General features: G+C 49.6%; 1 protein-coding gene across 2 annotated transcripts in view; it reads right to left on the bottom strand.

Moving 5' to 3' along the window:
- The window catches only part of SEPTIN12 (septin 12), a 76298-nt gene that overhangs the window by 46373 nt on the left and 15060 nt on the right, over window positions 1-14865 (bottom strand). The window contains exon 3 of one of the 2 annotated variants that reach the window (XM_081839686.1): window positions 12847-14214. In XM_081839686.1, coding sequence (XP_081695812.1) covers window positions 12847-14214 — 1368 coding nt within the window. Of the gene's footprint in view, window positions 1-756; window positions 883-12846; window positions 14215-14865 lie in introns of those variants that run through there. The other variant, XM_081839687.1, reaches the window with a different exon arrangement.

Here is a 14865-nt window from a genome sequence, read left to right as displayed (position 1 = left end):
ATCTGTGGCCCTTCAGATGTTTGCGAAACACTGCTCTAACCATTATGCCAGCCCATAATGGTGATAGCAGGGGTGGCTAATCTGTGGCCCTTCAGATGTTGCTGGGCTCCCGTCACCCCCTGACCACTGGCCAGGATGGTTGGGGGCTGAGGGAGCCCATCAGTTTCTGGAGAGCCGCAGGTTCCCCAATCCCTGGCTTAGAGCAAACTGCTAGGAGGAAGGATGGGTGGTTGGGAGAGGGGGCATGTTTTAAATCCTCTCTTCCACAAAGCCCGCTGGGTGACCTCAGCCCACTCACTGTCTCGGCATAGCCTAGCCCAGGGGTCAGCAAACTTTTTCAGCAGGGGGCCGGTCCACTGTCCCTCAGACCTTGTGGGGAGCCGGACTATATTTTTGGGGGGGAAATGAACAAATTCCTATGCCCCACAAATAACCCAGAGATGCATTTTAAATAAAAGCACACATTCTACTCATGTAAAAACACCAGGCAGGCCCCACAAATAACCCAGAGATGCATTTTAAATAAAAGCATTGTAAAAAGACGCTGTCCGCAGGCCAGATTTAGAAGGCAATTGGGCCGGATCTGGCCCCTGGGCCTTAGTTTGCCTACCCATGGCCTAGCCTACCTGACATGGTTGTCATGAGGATAAAAATGGAAGGGGTGGCAACCATAGATGACTGGAGCCTCGAGGACTGGCATCGACCTGAGACATCACCTGGCCCTTTCCGCTCCCCGCTGAAGACCCGGCTTCCTACCTTCCTTCATGCCATCTTCCCCACACAGCTCCAGCAGGACCATGTCCTTCATTCCACAGACACCCTTGGGAAACCCTGTTCCTTTCTTGCGTCTGCTACTAAATCAACTCTGCCAAGAGGAGGCTGCGGAGGTGAATCACAACGCAGGTGTGATGCAACACGGTTGCTAGGAATCTCTGAGACCATGACCGGTTGTTCCTCTTTAAGGGAGACCGCCTGGCCCCAGGCCCTACGGGTGTCTTTGGAGCAGACTTGGAAAGCTATAGCGGCTCTGACTGTTTCCTCCTGGGTAACTCCCTTGGCATTAGGCACATCCTCTGTCTGAAGCTCCAGGCTGGGGCTGTTTGTGTATGTCATTCATTAAATAATAAAAATTTAAAAAAAAACACAGACACACCACACATTTAAGATGATGGATGTACTCAGGCAAGCTGCGCTGGATGCTGTGTGCACCTTAGAACTGTGTTTTTCACCCTTGGGTGCCCAGATGTTGATGGACTCCAATTCTCAAGAGAATGTTATTCCCTCCCTGTGACAGTGTGCACACCATGCATTTAAAGTAATCTCCCACATCCCAGCAAATAATCCTGGGAATTATAGTTTGTTAAGTGCACTGGGGATCGCAGCTCCATGAAGGGTGAACTACAGTTCCCAGTGGGGAGAATATGCTTTAAACGTATTGTGTTTACATAGCCCAAGAGTAATGAATGGAGGAGCAAAACAAAAACAAAAAGTCAAGCTGGCCTACAAATAAAAGGTAAGCCTGTGACATGCATACAGCAACTTACAATAAAACTTTTTTTTAAAGAGTATTGTAATCAAATGGACAATAACATCCCCACATTTGATAATATTGACCAAAAAAAAACAGAAGCCAATTATCTGAGCCAGAGGCATTTGGATTCTGCAGGTGAGTTAACAGGCTTGCTGGCATTCCAAAGGGTTAGTGCAGGTGTTTAGGGACAGACGCAGGATTGGAAGGATCTGCCTAGGAGCTTCCACAAGCTGAGGGTAAAATCCACCAGCCCGTCAAGAATATAAATCTGCGTATGAACACATGAGTCATGCTCCTTTCCATTATCATTCCCAGGAATTTGCTGAGGCATACTCGTGGCCTCTTGTTCCCAGGAAAGATGATTCATATCTATGTGAAATCCCACAGCGTGCAGGCAGAAGAAGTGCTGGTGCTGGGCATCATTTCCCGATTTATCAAGCACCTGTGACACTGCCTCCTCCTTTGCAGCAAAGGTGCTGATTACAGCATCAAAGCTTTTGGTTCTTGCCAAACTGTGATTGACAGGAAGTACCACCAGCACCTGAAGGGGGCGTGGCACCTGTCGAATCTGTAGGGTTGGCAGAGTTTGACACACACACACAGGGATTCTTCCGCAACAGAGAAGGGTGGTAGTTCAGTGATAAGAGCATCTGCTTTGCCTGCTCCCTTAGTACCCTTGAAAAAATAGGAAGAATTCTGCAAACCTCATAATTGCCCCAAGCATAAAGACCCCTCCTCGTGTTCCTTGGTAACCCTGCTTTGGCTGCATTTCTGTTGGCACTCAACCACTTGAGTTCACTATTAGTGGGATTGAGGTCGTTTGGAGCTCTATGGGTTTTCCCCAACAACCAAGTATGCATTTTGGCCAGGATAACCTTCGCAGGAGGCCTGAGGTGCCTGGTCAATTATGAAACACCTGGTTGTCCTGGATAATCCCAAGCATTAATGTCCAGAGGTGCCCACAGGGACTGGTAGGGTGGCAGGCAGGGAGCCCAACAGTAGGTGGTGCCAGAGTCAGCGACAGGCAAAGCCAACAAATTCTAACTTTGTCTGCACCTTCCTCCTTCCTGCCGAGCTCTACAAGCGGCAACATGGAGAGTAAGGAGGAGGAGGAGTTCGGCAGGCAGGCAGTACCACCATTCCCTGGGCTGGATATTTGTAAGAAGGCAAGCAGGTGGGGTCTGGCTCAGGGCAGACTGAGGTTGGTGGGGCAGCATCCCAATCACCCTCACAGTCCAGCCCTCACCCTGCTTTGTAAACTTCAAAGTGGAATGGTGGCATATTTTAAACAAATATTTAGATGCTAGGCACTTGACATTTCTTGGGTTGTGCTCAGCTCTAGAAAGAGCATGAGACTCTATCTCAGGGCTGTGGGTTCAAGCCCCACGTTGGGCAAAACCTTCTTGCATTGCAGGGGGTTGGACTAGAAGGCCCTTGTGGTCCCTTCGAACTCTACAATCCTCAGGGAAGATATCTGACTCCAAGCTTTAGTTAAACAAATGATAGGAGGGGTGCGGTGGGGGAATCAGCAAACACAGGGCTGTGGTTCCACTCTTCTTCCGCCTGCCTGCCTGCCAGCTCCTGCCTGGAAAGGGAAGCCCAGTCAAGAGGTGGGTTATTAAAAGCATAACCACAATGAAGCAGAAAGAGCTGGGCCATGCCAGTATGCCCACATTAAAAGGCAACTTATTAAGAGAGGACGTTGCAGGTTAATGGTCCCCTGCAGACGGGGAGTAATTGGAGATGGTTTGTTTCCCAAGCAGCCAAGGAGTAATCCCAGGGCTGTGCTCAATTAACAAAGATTTAATCACTGATGCAGGCTTAATCAGAGTGCTCCCCACAGAAGGCCATAATAGGCTTATGGGGATGCTTTGCTGAGACATTCTTTCTCGCTGTCTGTCTTCCTCAGAGACACAAGGAAGCTTAGAGCTCCTTGCCTCCCATTCCCTGGATTGTGTTTACGGGCTCCTGCTTTTCCTCCACATCCAAGGTTTAATCCAGCGGTCGGGAAATCTGTGGCCCTCCACATGTTGGTGGACATCTCCTGCCACCCCTCACCATTGGCTGCAACTGCAAACTCTCTCTTAGTTCCTAACTTCTCCCATCTTAATTATGGCTCACTCTGTTTCAGTGCGAGGGACGCGGGTGGCGCTGTGGGTTAAACCACAGAACCTAGGATTTGCCAATCAGAAGACTGGCGGTTCGAATCCCCGCAACGGGGTGAGCTCCCGGTGCTCGGTCCCTGCTCCTGCCAACCTAGCAGTTCAAAAGCACGGCAAAGTGCAAGTAGATAAATAGGTACCGCTCTAGCGGGAAGGTAAATGGCGTTTCCGTGCGCTGCTCTGGTTCGCCAGAAGCAGCTTAGTCATGCTGGCCACATGACCCGGAAGCTGTACGCCGGCTCCCTCAGCCAATAAAGCGAGATGAGCGCTGCAACCCCTGAGTCGGCCACGACTGGACCTATTGGTCAGGGGTCCCTTTACCTTTATCTTTACACATTTGCATTTTTTTAAAAGCCAGCACAAAAAAATTGTATACGTTTCCATGCACACATCTCCTAAATATACACATTTTTGTTTGCAGTTTTGCAGTTTTATAAGCACTCCCCCCCCACTAGAATGCATGTTGCTATGTTTTTCATAGGACACATTCTTTGGTTGGAGAACTGCATTCCAACATACAAAGTGCGAATTTCGAATGGATTGTATATTGGTAAGGAAGAGAGGATGTTGCCTTAAACTGAGTCAGACCACAGGTCCATTTAGCCTGGTACTGTCTACCCACACTGGCAGTGACTTTCCAGGATTTTAGGCAGGGACCTGGCTCAGCTCTATCTGGAGATGCTGGGGACTGAACCTGGGACTTTTGCATGCAAAGCAAGTGCTCTCTGTCACTGGACATCGATATTAAAATTTGAACCCAATGAATTTCTCCCTGATCTGTAGTTGGGAGTCCAGCAAAATCTGGAACACAGGTCCTCTATCCCTGATTTAATCAAATCTTGTTAATCCTTTCCTTTTCAGAGATCTCCAGCATCTCCAGGTAGGCCGCTGGCTGGGGCAGTTTAGAACTGGTGCCCAAAACCTCTGGAGAGCACCAGGTTGGCGATGTTGCAGGACATAGACCAAGGGCCTCCACCGCACGTGTCTGCATGAAACTGCCCACTCTCATTTAGAACGGGTGGGAAGGGCCTATAGATAGTGGGGAGATGTGGGTCTGCAAGGAAGGTAAAGGGACCCCTGACCATTAGGTCCAGTCGCGGACGACTCTGGGGTTGCAGTGCTCATCTCGCTTTATTGGCCGAGGGAGCCGGTGTACAGCTTCCGGGTCATGTGGCCAGCATGACTAAGCCACTTCTGACGAACCAGAGCAGTGCATGGAAACACCATTTACCTTCCCACTGGAGTGGTACCTATTTATCTACTTGCACTTTGACGTGCTTTCGAACTGCTAGGTTGGCAGGAGCAGGGACCGAGCAACGGGAGCACACCCCGTCGCGGGGATTTGAACCGCTGACCTTCTGATCGGCAAGTCCTAGGCTCTGTTAATAGCAAGTTTTATTGTACATGGGGGGGTGGAAGGGGGTCCCTCCCCACATCTGCACACTGGGAACATGTCTGGAGGAGCCCATTGTCAATAAAGAATGAAATTTCCACCCACTCCCTGCCCAACTTCACCTTGAGTGAGTACACAGCTGTTCCCTTCTGTTGCTTAGGTAGGTGTTAAAACATCTTAAGAAATACTATTTGGACATCTGCCACCTCCTCTAGTTGCAGGGTGGAGTAAAAAAAGACTTCAGAACTTGTCCCCAAGCCAAGGAAACCCGGAGAATCAAGAAAAATGGTGTTTGTGTGTATTGGAGAGAGAGAGAGAGAGAGAGAGAGGGGGGGGGGAACACACACAATCAGAGCTGGCATCGGTACAAAATCATTGTGTCCCAAACAACAGCCCAGCTAGAGGATCAGCAAAAGAAACAAGTGTTTTTTTTTTGTCCTAACCTGCCTCATCTGGGCAAACAAACAGTTACGATAAAGAGCTCGTTTGAGGATGAAGACAGATGATAAGTTGCTGAAGGCGGGTTGAAGCAGAGAGCTGAGCGCTTGATCTGACTCATCCCACCATTACCCCTGATAAACTCTAGTTTTCCAGGTGTTGTGTCTTTGTGTACTGTACTGTTTCCCACGGATCAGGCGTCGCCGCTTGTCACGCTTGGGCACTTGGAGGTCCAGCCAGTGGTGGTTGTGGGGCCAGTGGCAGAACTTGGCGTCTCAGATTTCAGCAATGCCTTGTGTGACGCCAAAATCCTGTGCCCCCTGCCTCTCGCCTTCCATTGGATGTCATAGCTGCAGTGTCCCTGGTGTGGCTGTGCTGGTCACATGCTCCCTCAGATCCACCTTTTGGTGGGGCCTGCCAAGATCTTTCCACCCTGGACACCACCATAAGTTAAAGGGACCCCTGACCATTAGGTCCAGTCGCGGCCAACTCTGAGGTTGCGGCGCTCATCTTGCTTTATTGGCCGAGGGAGCCAGCGTACAGCTTCTGGGTCATGTGGCCAGCATGACTAAGCCACTTCTGGCGAACCAGAGCAGCACACAGAAATGCCGTTTACCTTCCCGCCTGAGCAGTACCTATTTATCTACTTGCCCTTTGACGTGCTTTCGAACTGCTAGGTTGGCAGGAGCAGGGACCGAGCAATGGGAGCTCACCCCGTCGCGGGGATTCGAACCACCAACCTTCAGATCGGCAAGTCCTAGGCTCAGTGGTTTAAGCCACAGTGCCACCCGCATCCCCTTGGACGCCATAGTTTTCCCAAAATGCAATGCTCTGGGACTTCTGCCACTGAGGTATTGTGGGTAAGAAATAAATAAACTGGGTGGCCAGAAGGGTTTAACCAACCTGTGTGGGGAAGGGGAAGCTCTAGGGGATAATGTGGGTGGGCGGGGGAGACAAACAGAGCAAGCAGGGTGGCACAGACCTTGAGACAGACAAACACCTACCAGCCAGGTTGTGTGAATGGAGCAGTCCCATTTGGAACACTGTGGGTTGTATCCTAGTTTTGTTCTACTCAGAGTAAACACATTTAAGGTATTTGACTTAAATGAGCTACAGTCATTTGTTTCAATAGGGCTACTCTGAGTAGGACCAGCACTGGCCACAACCCCAGTTCAGGGTTGACTCCATTTTCAAATAGATATATTGGGGAACTGGAAAAGGGCGAGCAAAACGATCTAAGGTAAGGCATTTGAGCAGCTGCCTTGTGGTAAAAGGACAAAGTATTTGAGCCTTTTTTAAAAAAAGTTTATAAAAATAAAGGTGTAAAAAGGCACATTACTGAAGTTGATTATGCAGGCATGGACGAAGTAGATAGGGCAGGCATAGGCAAACTCGGCGCTCCAGATGTTTTTGGCCTCCCATGATCCCTAGCTAACAGGACCAGTGGTCAGGGATGATGGGAACTGTAGTCCCAAAACATCTGGAGGGCCGAGTTTCCCCATGCCTATGCCTGAGATAGAGTGACTTTTCCCCTCCTCCCCTAACTAGATTTTAGAGCCATCTAATGCAACTGATTTATAGGAGACTCAGGGTGGGCAAAAGGAAGAACGTTTTCAGTAAATAACTTATGGAACTCTGGGCCACAAGATGTAGTGATGACCACATTGCTTAGAAAGTTCTAGAAGAGGGCTGGATAAAATCATGCAGTACACATAGGAAACCTAGGGAGCTACCTTATACAGGGTCTGACCACTGGTCTTTCTAGCTCAGTATTGTCCACACTGACAGGCAACTAATCTCTTTTGGTCTGAGGGCAGCATTCAGGCTTGGTCATCTGCCCATTGGCTGCTTGATAATGATAGGTGTGGCCAAAAGTGGGTGTGTCCATCCATACTCTCTCACATGATGGATGCACAAAGGAACCCCAACTATTGCCATCTCTCTACTCATCAAACGATCATTCTGATGACTGATGAAGGGGCACTTTGCATCCTCAGCAGAGTGCTGAGTTCCACCCACCATGGCACTGGGTCTGCTGCTAATTTGATTTACCATATCTTTCGCTCTATAGGACGCACTTTTCCCCCTCCAAAAATTAAGGGGAAATGTGTGCGTGCCTATGGAGCGAATGCAGGCTCCTTGGCTTCAGCGATAGCAACGCAAAGCCTCCGAAGCGCAGAGGGAGCGCTCCCTCCACGCTCCTTGGCTTCGCGTTGCTTTCGCTGAAGCCTGGAGAGCAAGAGGGGTCGGTGCACACTGACCCAGGCTTCAGGGATAGCCGCCTGAAGTCTTCAGAGCGCAGCGCGAGTTCCTGCTGTGCTCCGGAAGCTTCGGGTTCCTTTTGCTGAAGCCAGGAGAGCAAGACTCTCCTGGCTTCAGCAGAGAGGGAGAGCTACGCAGCGCCCCTTCAGCGAAGTGGGAGGAGAAATGGAAGGGGCTCCGTTTCTCCTGCTGCTTCGCTGAAGGGGTGCTGAGCAGAGAGGGGGAGAATTTTTTTTTCTTCTTCTCCCCTTCTAAAACAAAGTGCGTCCTATGATCGGGTGCGTCCTATAGAGCGAAAAATATGGTAATTCCACTGCTGCCAAAAATCAGTGGAGGCTTGGAAATGGAAATGAAATTTTGCTTGGGGCTCTGGATCATGCCTAACAATTGGGGCTCTGGATCATGCCTAACAATCAGATGGAACCTCCAGCTCCAAGGACAGTAAACCACTGAATACCGGGACTATTGGGCTTCCCCAAGGCATTGTGCTGACCACTGTGGGAAAACAGGATACCAGACTAGGCTGATTTTTTTGGGTCGGTTCCTATCTGAGCCGTCTGTGAGGGGAGAGACCCAGCACATTCCAAAACTCAAGAGACAAGAGGCTGTGCAGCCAACATGACACAGAAGAAACTGGAACAGAGAACCGCTTTGTCCTCCTAATGCCTCAAATATGAGGAAGCTCTGGAAAGTAAACTTCCTCCAGTTTCCATCCAGACACTGACCGAGATCTGCCTCATCGAAAAGCTATGAGCAGAAACTATGGCTGACCCCGAGGGAAGGGAGAACAGGCAGCAAAGTGGCCCAAGGCCTGGCCTTCTTTCCAAGTGACCCAGGGTCCTCTCTAGTGATGGGGAGAAAGTCATACAGTCTGCATCTAAAATAGAACCTCCCTAACCCACCCATTCCAAAAACAACATGCAATGCGAAACAAAGCTGTCTTCCAAAATTCACACTTCTCCATGCAAACTTGCAATGCATTTCTGCGGTGTGCGGCCATGTAATGAATTACCAAAATATCCGTATACAGTGGTACCTCAGGTTAACGACTTAATTCGTTCCGGAGGTCTGTTCTTAACCTGAAACTGTTCTTAACCTGAAGCACCACTTTAGCTAATGGGGCCTCCTGCGGCTGCCGCGCCGCCAGAGCACGATTTCTGTTCTCATCCTGAAGCAAAGTTCTTAACCTGAAGCACTATTTCTGGGTTAGCGGAGTCTGTAACCTGAAGCGTATGTAACCCGAGGTACCACTGTATGTGGGTAAACTGTGCATAAAACACATATATATTGGCGGACCTAACATACAAAGAAAAGCATTGCATGAGGGGAAACAGCTTGCAGAAATGTGCACATGAAGCAAAAATGCGTATGTTAGGAGAAATTCACATGAACATGCTGATGAATTTTCATGAGGGGTTTGTGTGTGTGTGATGTAGAAATGTGAAGAAGTGAAGACTGGAAACATGAGAAACTGAGAGAAGCTGAAATTGACAGATTCCCCCTACATAGTGTCCTCTGAAGAGAGAGGAAGCCTAGAGCGGCCCTGAGATGAATAATGGGTTTAGGGGAAAGTCTGACATTCTGGAGACGGAGGCTCCTCAGTGACTTGCAAGCTACCTAGATAGTCCAGCTGCACCCTGCACTCCTGCAGGGGAAACAGCTGGGTGGCTCGTCTTAAAAGCAGTGGCTTCCAAACTTCCTGCCCTTTGGGGGAACCCCTTTCATGTCTGTCTGCTGGAGAAACCCTGCCTCTGGCCACAAAGGCTGGAGTATCACAGGGGATCGGGACAGGGAATGCATCAGCACTCAGCATCCTCGCAGGAACTTTGGAAGCTGCATACGACTTGGTGGAACGCTCTGTCACAAGAGACCAGGGCCCTGCGGGACTTGACATCTTTCCGCAGGGCCTGCAAGACAGAGCTGTTCCACCTGGCCTTTGGTTTGGACTCAGTCTGACCCTTACGTTGCCCTCCCCTTATGGTCTTCATCTATCGGCTACTTTTAAAACGAGGCTGCATTTTAAATTGCATTTTTAACCTGTATTTTAAATTGTTTCCACCCCCCATTATGTTTTTATTGTAATTTTACTGGTGCCAGCCGCCCTGAGCCCGGCTCTGGCTGGGGAGGGCGGGGTATAAATTTAATAATAATAATAATAACAACAACAACAACAACAACAACAACAATAATAATGTTATTTTAATGTTGTATTTTAATTTTGTTTTTAAGTTGCAATCATTCAACTTGTTTTTATTATTGCTTGTAAGCCACTCTGAGCCCGGCCTTGACTGGGGAGGGCAGGGTATAAATAAAAAATTATTATTATTATTATTATTATTATTATTAATACCCCGCCCATCTGGCAGGGTTTCCCCAGCCACTCCGGGTGGCTTCCAACAAAACACTAAAATTCAATAACCTATTAAACATTAAAAGCTTCCCTAAACAGGGCTGCCTTCAGATGTCTTTTAAAAGTTTGGTAGTTATTTTTCTCTTTGACATCTGGTGGGAGGGCGTTCCACAGGGCAGGTGCCACTACCGAGAAGGCCCTCTTGCCTGGTTCCCTGTAACTTGGCTTCTCGCAGCGAGGGAACTGCCAGAAGGCCCTCAGTACTGGACCTCAGTGTCCGGGCAGAACAATGGAGTTGGAGATGCTCCTTCAGGTATACTGGACCTAGGCCGTTTAGTGCTTTAAAGGTCAGCACCAACACTTTGAATTGTGCTCGGAAACATACTGGGAGCCAGTGTAAGTCTTTCTTCTTCTTCTTCTTCTTCTTCTTCTTCTTCTTCTTCTTCTTCTTCTTCTTCTTCTTCTTCTTCTTCACCAAGTCATGCCATTGGTTGCTTTTAGTTCAGTAGTGCTGGCATTGCCTGGCAGTGGTTCTCCAGACAGCAGCCTTTGTTCCCGTCACTATCTAGATAGGCTGGTTATTTTCTGCAAGCAACACATGTGCTCCACCATGGGGTTACGGCCCATCTCCTAAAAAGAAACCACGTCTTCAGGGTTCTGAACAAAGGGCTGATTTAAATAGGAACATGGTCAGCTGTCTTGTACTGAGTCAGGCCATTGGGCCCAGACTAGCTCACTATTGAGTCTTCTTTCCCATCCCTACCTGGAGAAGCTGGGGATTGAACCTGGGTCCTTCGGCATGCAAGGGAGATGCACTACCTCTGAGCTATTGGGGAATGGTGTGTATGGATGTGGGCGGCTTGGGAACAGCCATGGGGCCAAGGGCTATGGAGGATATGTCTCAACTGGCAGCGGAAGAGAAGGTGGCCTCCCATCAACACAAGAAAGATGGGAAGTTCTCTGATATATAGACTCCTTATTTGCTCGAATGTTCAAGCACTGGGTTGGTCTGCGCCACCAGACATTTTCCCCTTCCCCTTTTCCCACTTTCCTGTACAGAACACATTGCCTTGACTGATTATGACTTAGTTTGTATTGATCGGTCGTATTTCTTGTTTTCTTTTTAGAAAACTCAATGGAAAAAATATTAGCAATGGACGGGAGTGGGAAGCTCAAGGGTTTCACAAGTTGCACCGATGCAACAGGAACCAGCCACTGCTGAGTTCCAGCGGCAATTACTCCCAGGGAAATATGTGTAAGGATTGCAGTCATGCTAGTCTTAATAAATTAGGTATTGTGCTACGTACTGCTGTCTCTTTGTGTGTAATACTGAGCCAACATACCTGCCTACAGTGTCTGATTTCTTGTGGGACGCATGGCTGTGGGCTGTCATGATGAACTCATGTCCTTCAAAACCACACCACCAGGCCACTGGTCCTGGGTGAAACAGCCCCTCTTTCCCCCACTCTCTCAAGACCACTGGAAGCGAGACACTTTGCAGCCAGAGGGGTTGGGGCAAGGAGGTAAAGACTGACAAGCGCTGCTGATGGTCTCTTTCCAGAAGCAATGGTTGCTTGAAATCAACTCCATATGCCACAGACAGAGCCGAGAACAGAGGGCGAGGAACGGACGCCCCTCGAAACGTGTGACTTTTTGTTCCTTTCCTTGGGTGGGGCTCATACCTCTTCTGCAGGTTTTGGAGAGAGAGAGACGTTAAATGCGTTGTTGGGTTAAAAATTCATTGCCTGGGGCAAAGGAGGATGTGAGAAGATGAAACTGCAAAGGAATCTCTCTGTGTGTACTATAAATGGCAAGTTCTGGAGTGAGGCTAAGCTACATAGCTCAGCTTTCTGAATTGGGTGAAACAGAAAAGGAAGTAAAGTGCTCCTGGGCACATACAGAGCACCTCCCCTTTGTCACAAACAACCAGCAGCCTGTCCCCACACAGCTGGACCTAGACAGCAGGTGTCAGCACTGAGATGCCAGCATCAGGCATCACTAGTCAGGGCCACCACCATCATTAATTTTTGCTTTGGTCCCTCATCTTCTCTCACTGCTGCACCATACATTTAAACCACTATGCTACCACTTTAAAGAGCCATGGCTTCCCCTAAAGCAGGCACAGCCAAACTTGGCCCTCCAGATGTTTTGGGACTACAACTCCCATCATCCCTAGCTAACAGGACCAGTGGTCAGGGATGATGGGAGTTGTAGTCCCAAAAACATATGGAGGGCCAAGTTTGGCCATGCCTGCCCTAAAGTATCCCCAGAGTTTGTTAAGGGTGCTGATAGTCGCTAGGCCCCTATTTCCCTCATAGAGCTATAATTTCTAGAGTTTCCTGGGAAGAGGAATTGACTGTAAAGCTGCTCTGTGAATAGCAGCTCTGCGAGGAAAACTGCAGTCTCCTAAAAACCCTCAGCACCTTTTAACAAACTGCAGCTCTCAGAATTGTTTGGGGGAACCCACGGCAGTTTAAAGTGGTAGCACAGTGGTTTTAAAAGTATGGCGTGAGGATGGCCTTTAATTCCACAGCGACCTCAACATACCACTGCAGAAATTAAAACCGCAACTGGGAGGCACCAAATAAGCTCTCCCGAAACTACTGAACCTCTTTTGGAGGCTCTCAAAATCCCTGATTTACCAGAGGAAGAGCGTTAGGGATTTATTTATTTTTAATCCAGGCAAAACTTATGCAGTGACTCTACTTACCTTCCTTCAATATGTCTTGTAAATCCTTCTTCTCCAGGGACACCTCTAGAGGCCTGTTTGTTCCCACAAGGAGACCTTCCCTTGTGCAAGAAGACAACGGCAGAGTCTGAAGCTTGGATGCCTCTTGGGAGAAAGCTGAGTCGATCCTCTCAGCCGGGGCACCGCTGCATTCTCTCAGGATGGGTACAGCTGAGATACCTTGCGGAGGCACCGGCGCTTGGTACCCAAGAGAGGAGGGCTGAGAAGTGACCTGTGCTATGCGAGGCTCTGACACCAGCCGGAAGGAAGCAGCCTGAGGAGCTACTGCCAAACCCTCACTGCCACCTCTCCCTGAAACTGTTCCAGAAGATGGCGGCAGGGAAACACTGTCCTTGATGACAGCTTTATCCTCCCCGGCTACTTCTTGGGGTTGGTGGGACACTCCGGGGCTGGAACCAAGACTCACCTGAAGCTGTGCTTTAGATAATGGTCTGGGCCTAGAGTCAGTCACCATTGCTGGAACGATACTCTCCGGAGTCTTCCCAATCAACCCATCCAGGCTGATGGGAAATTTCTGCAACTTCGTCGTCTGCCTGGGGACCACACAAGGAGGGCTCCCAGATGCCAACTGGCTTACCTCCAAGGGAGGAACAGGGGACTCCTTTCTTATCAGAAGGCTGTTCTTCGGCAGTGGGGAGAAGCAGTTGTGTTTGCCGGAGCTCCGAAGGATGGCAGGGTCCATGTTTGGTGTGGAGCAGAGCGTCGGGCTGGGTCCCTGGTCTTCGGCAATGTGCAGGTCAAGCGACGGCAAAGAGCTGTGGTTCGCGGTGGCCTTGGAGACTTGCCGAATGGGTCGGCCAACCTCGGCATGGAAGACATTGCCGTAAGAGGAGAACTTCTTTAGGATGGGACTAGGGAGGTGGGAGGCCCCGATTCCCAGAGATTCGGATTGCTGGGTGCTGCTCCGGGGGCCTTTAGAGGCCACGGGGCACTCCAAGCTGGAGGAAGAGCTGTGGAGGCTCTCGTTGTCGCTTTCTGGCCCCAAGGATGAAGAGAGCCCGTTGGGGTTTAGCCGTGTTTGGAAAGACGAGACCCTGTTAAGGTTGGTGCCATTGGCCCGAGGCGGGTGGGTGGTGCCTCGGTTGAAAGAGAGACTGCTCCCGATTCTTGACTTGAGAATGGGGCTGTGGGCTGGGCTGGGGCTGGAGCTCAGGCTGATGTGGGCTTGGTACATGGGCTGGATAGGGGGCCCCAACCTTTTTCCTTCTCCGTTGCCTGTGGAGTGGATGACACCAGGTGGGCTTGGGCCCAGGGGCGACCTAGGTGGGGAGGAAGGTGGGAAAGCCTTCACCTCTTCAGCATCTTCCATATCAAAGGACCTCTTGAGGGCTGCAGAAGATAAGAAGAAGTTACCCATTAGGTAGACAAGCACCCAGAATGCAAAGGACCACATTCTTTTTCCAGCCCTAAGGGCCGCAAATCCTTCCGAGGGCCAAATGACAGTAGTGGTTGGAGGCCAGAGACAAAAGCGGACAGAACAACACATGCAGATTTCACCTTCTTCCCTGGTGAAGAAGTGATTGCTGCTCCATAGAAAACAGTTCAGGTACCCAAGGTTTCAGTGCAGATGTGACTGGAGTGCAGTGTCAACTCAAGAACCTTTCGGAGGGTCGCATGCCTCTTTCCTAGTCTGCCCGGACACTGAGGTCAAGCGCCGAGGGCCTTCTGGCGGTTCCCTTGCTGCGAGAAGCCAAGTTACAGGGAGCCAGGCAGGGGGCCTTCTCGGTAGTGGCGCCCGCCCTGTGGAACGTCCTCCCACCAGATGTCAAAGAGAAAAATAACTACCAAACTTTTAGAAGACATCTAAAGGCAGCCCTGTTTAGGGAAGCTTTTAATGTTTAATAGGTTATTGTATTTTAGTGTTTTGTTGGAAGCCGCCCAGAGTGCCTGGTGGAACCCAGCCAGATGGGCGGGGTATAAATTATTATTATTATTATTATTATTATTATTATTATTATTATTATTCTTAAGGTCTTGCAG

The sequence above is a fragment of the Podarcis erhardii genome, assembly GCF_964252035.2.
Source record: "Podarcis erhardii genome assembly, chromosome: 14".
Taxonomy (NCBI): domain Eukaryota; kingdom Metazoa; phylum Chordata; class Lepidosauria; order Squamata; family Lacertidae; genus Podarcis; species Podarcis erhardii.
The sequence above is the reverse complement of the archived record's forward strand: the minus strand, read 5'-3'. Positions and strand labels throughout refer to the sequence as shown.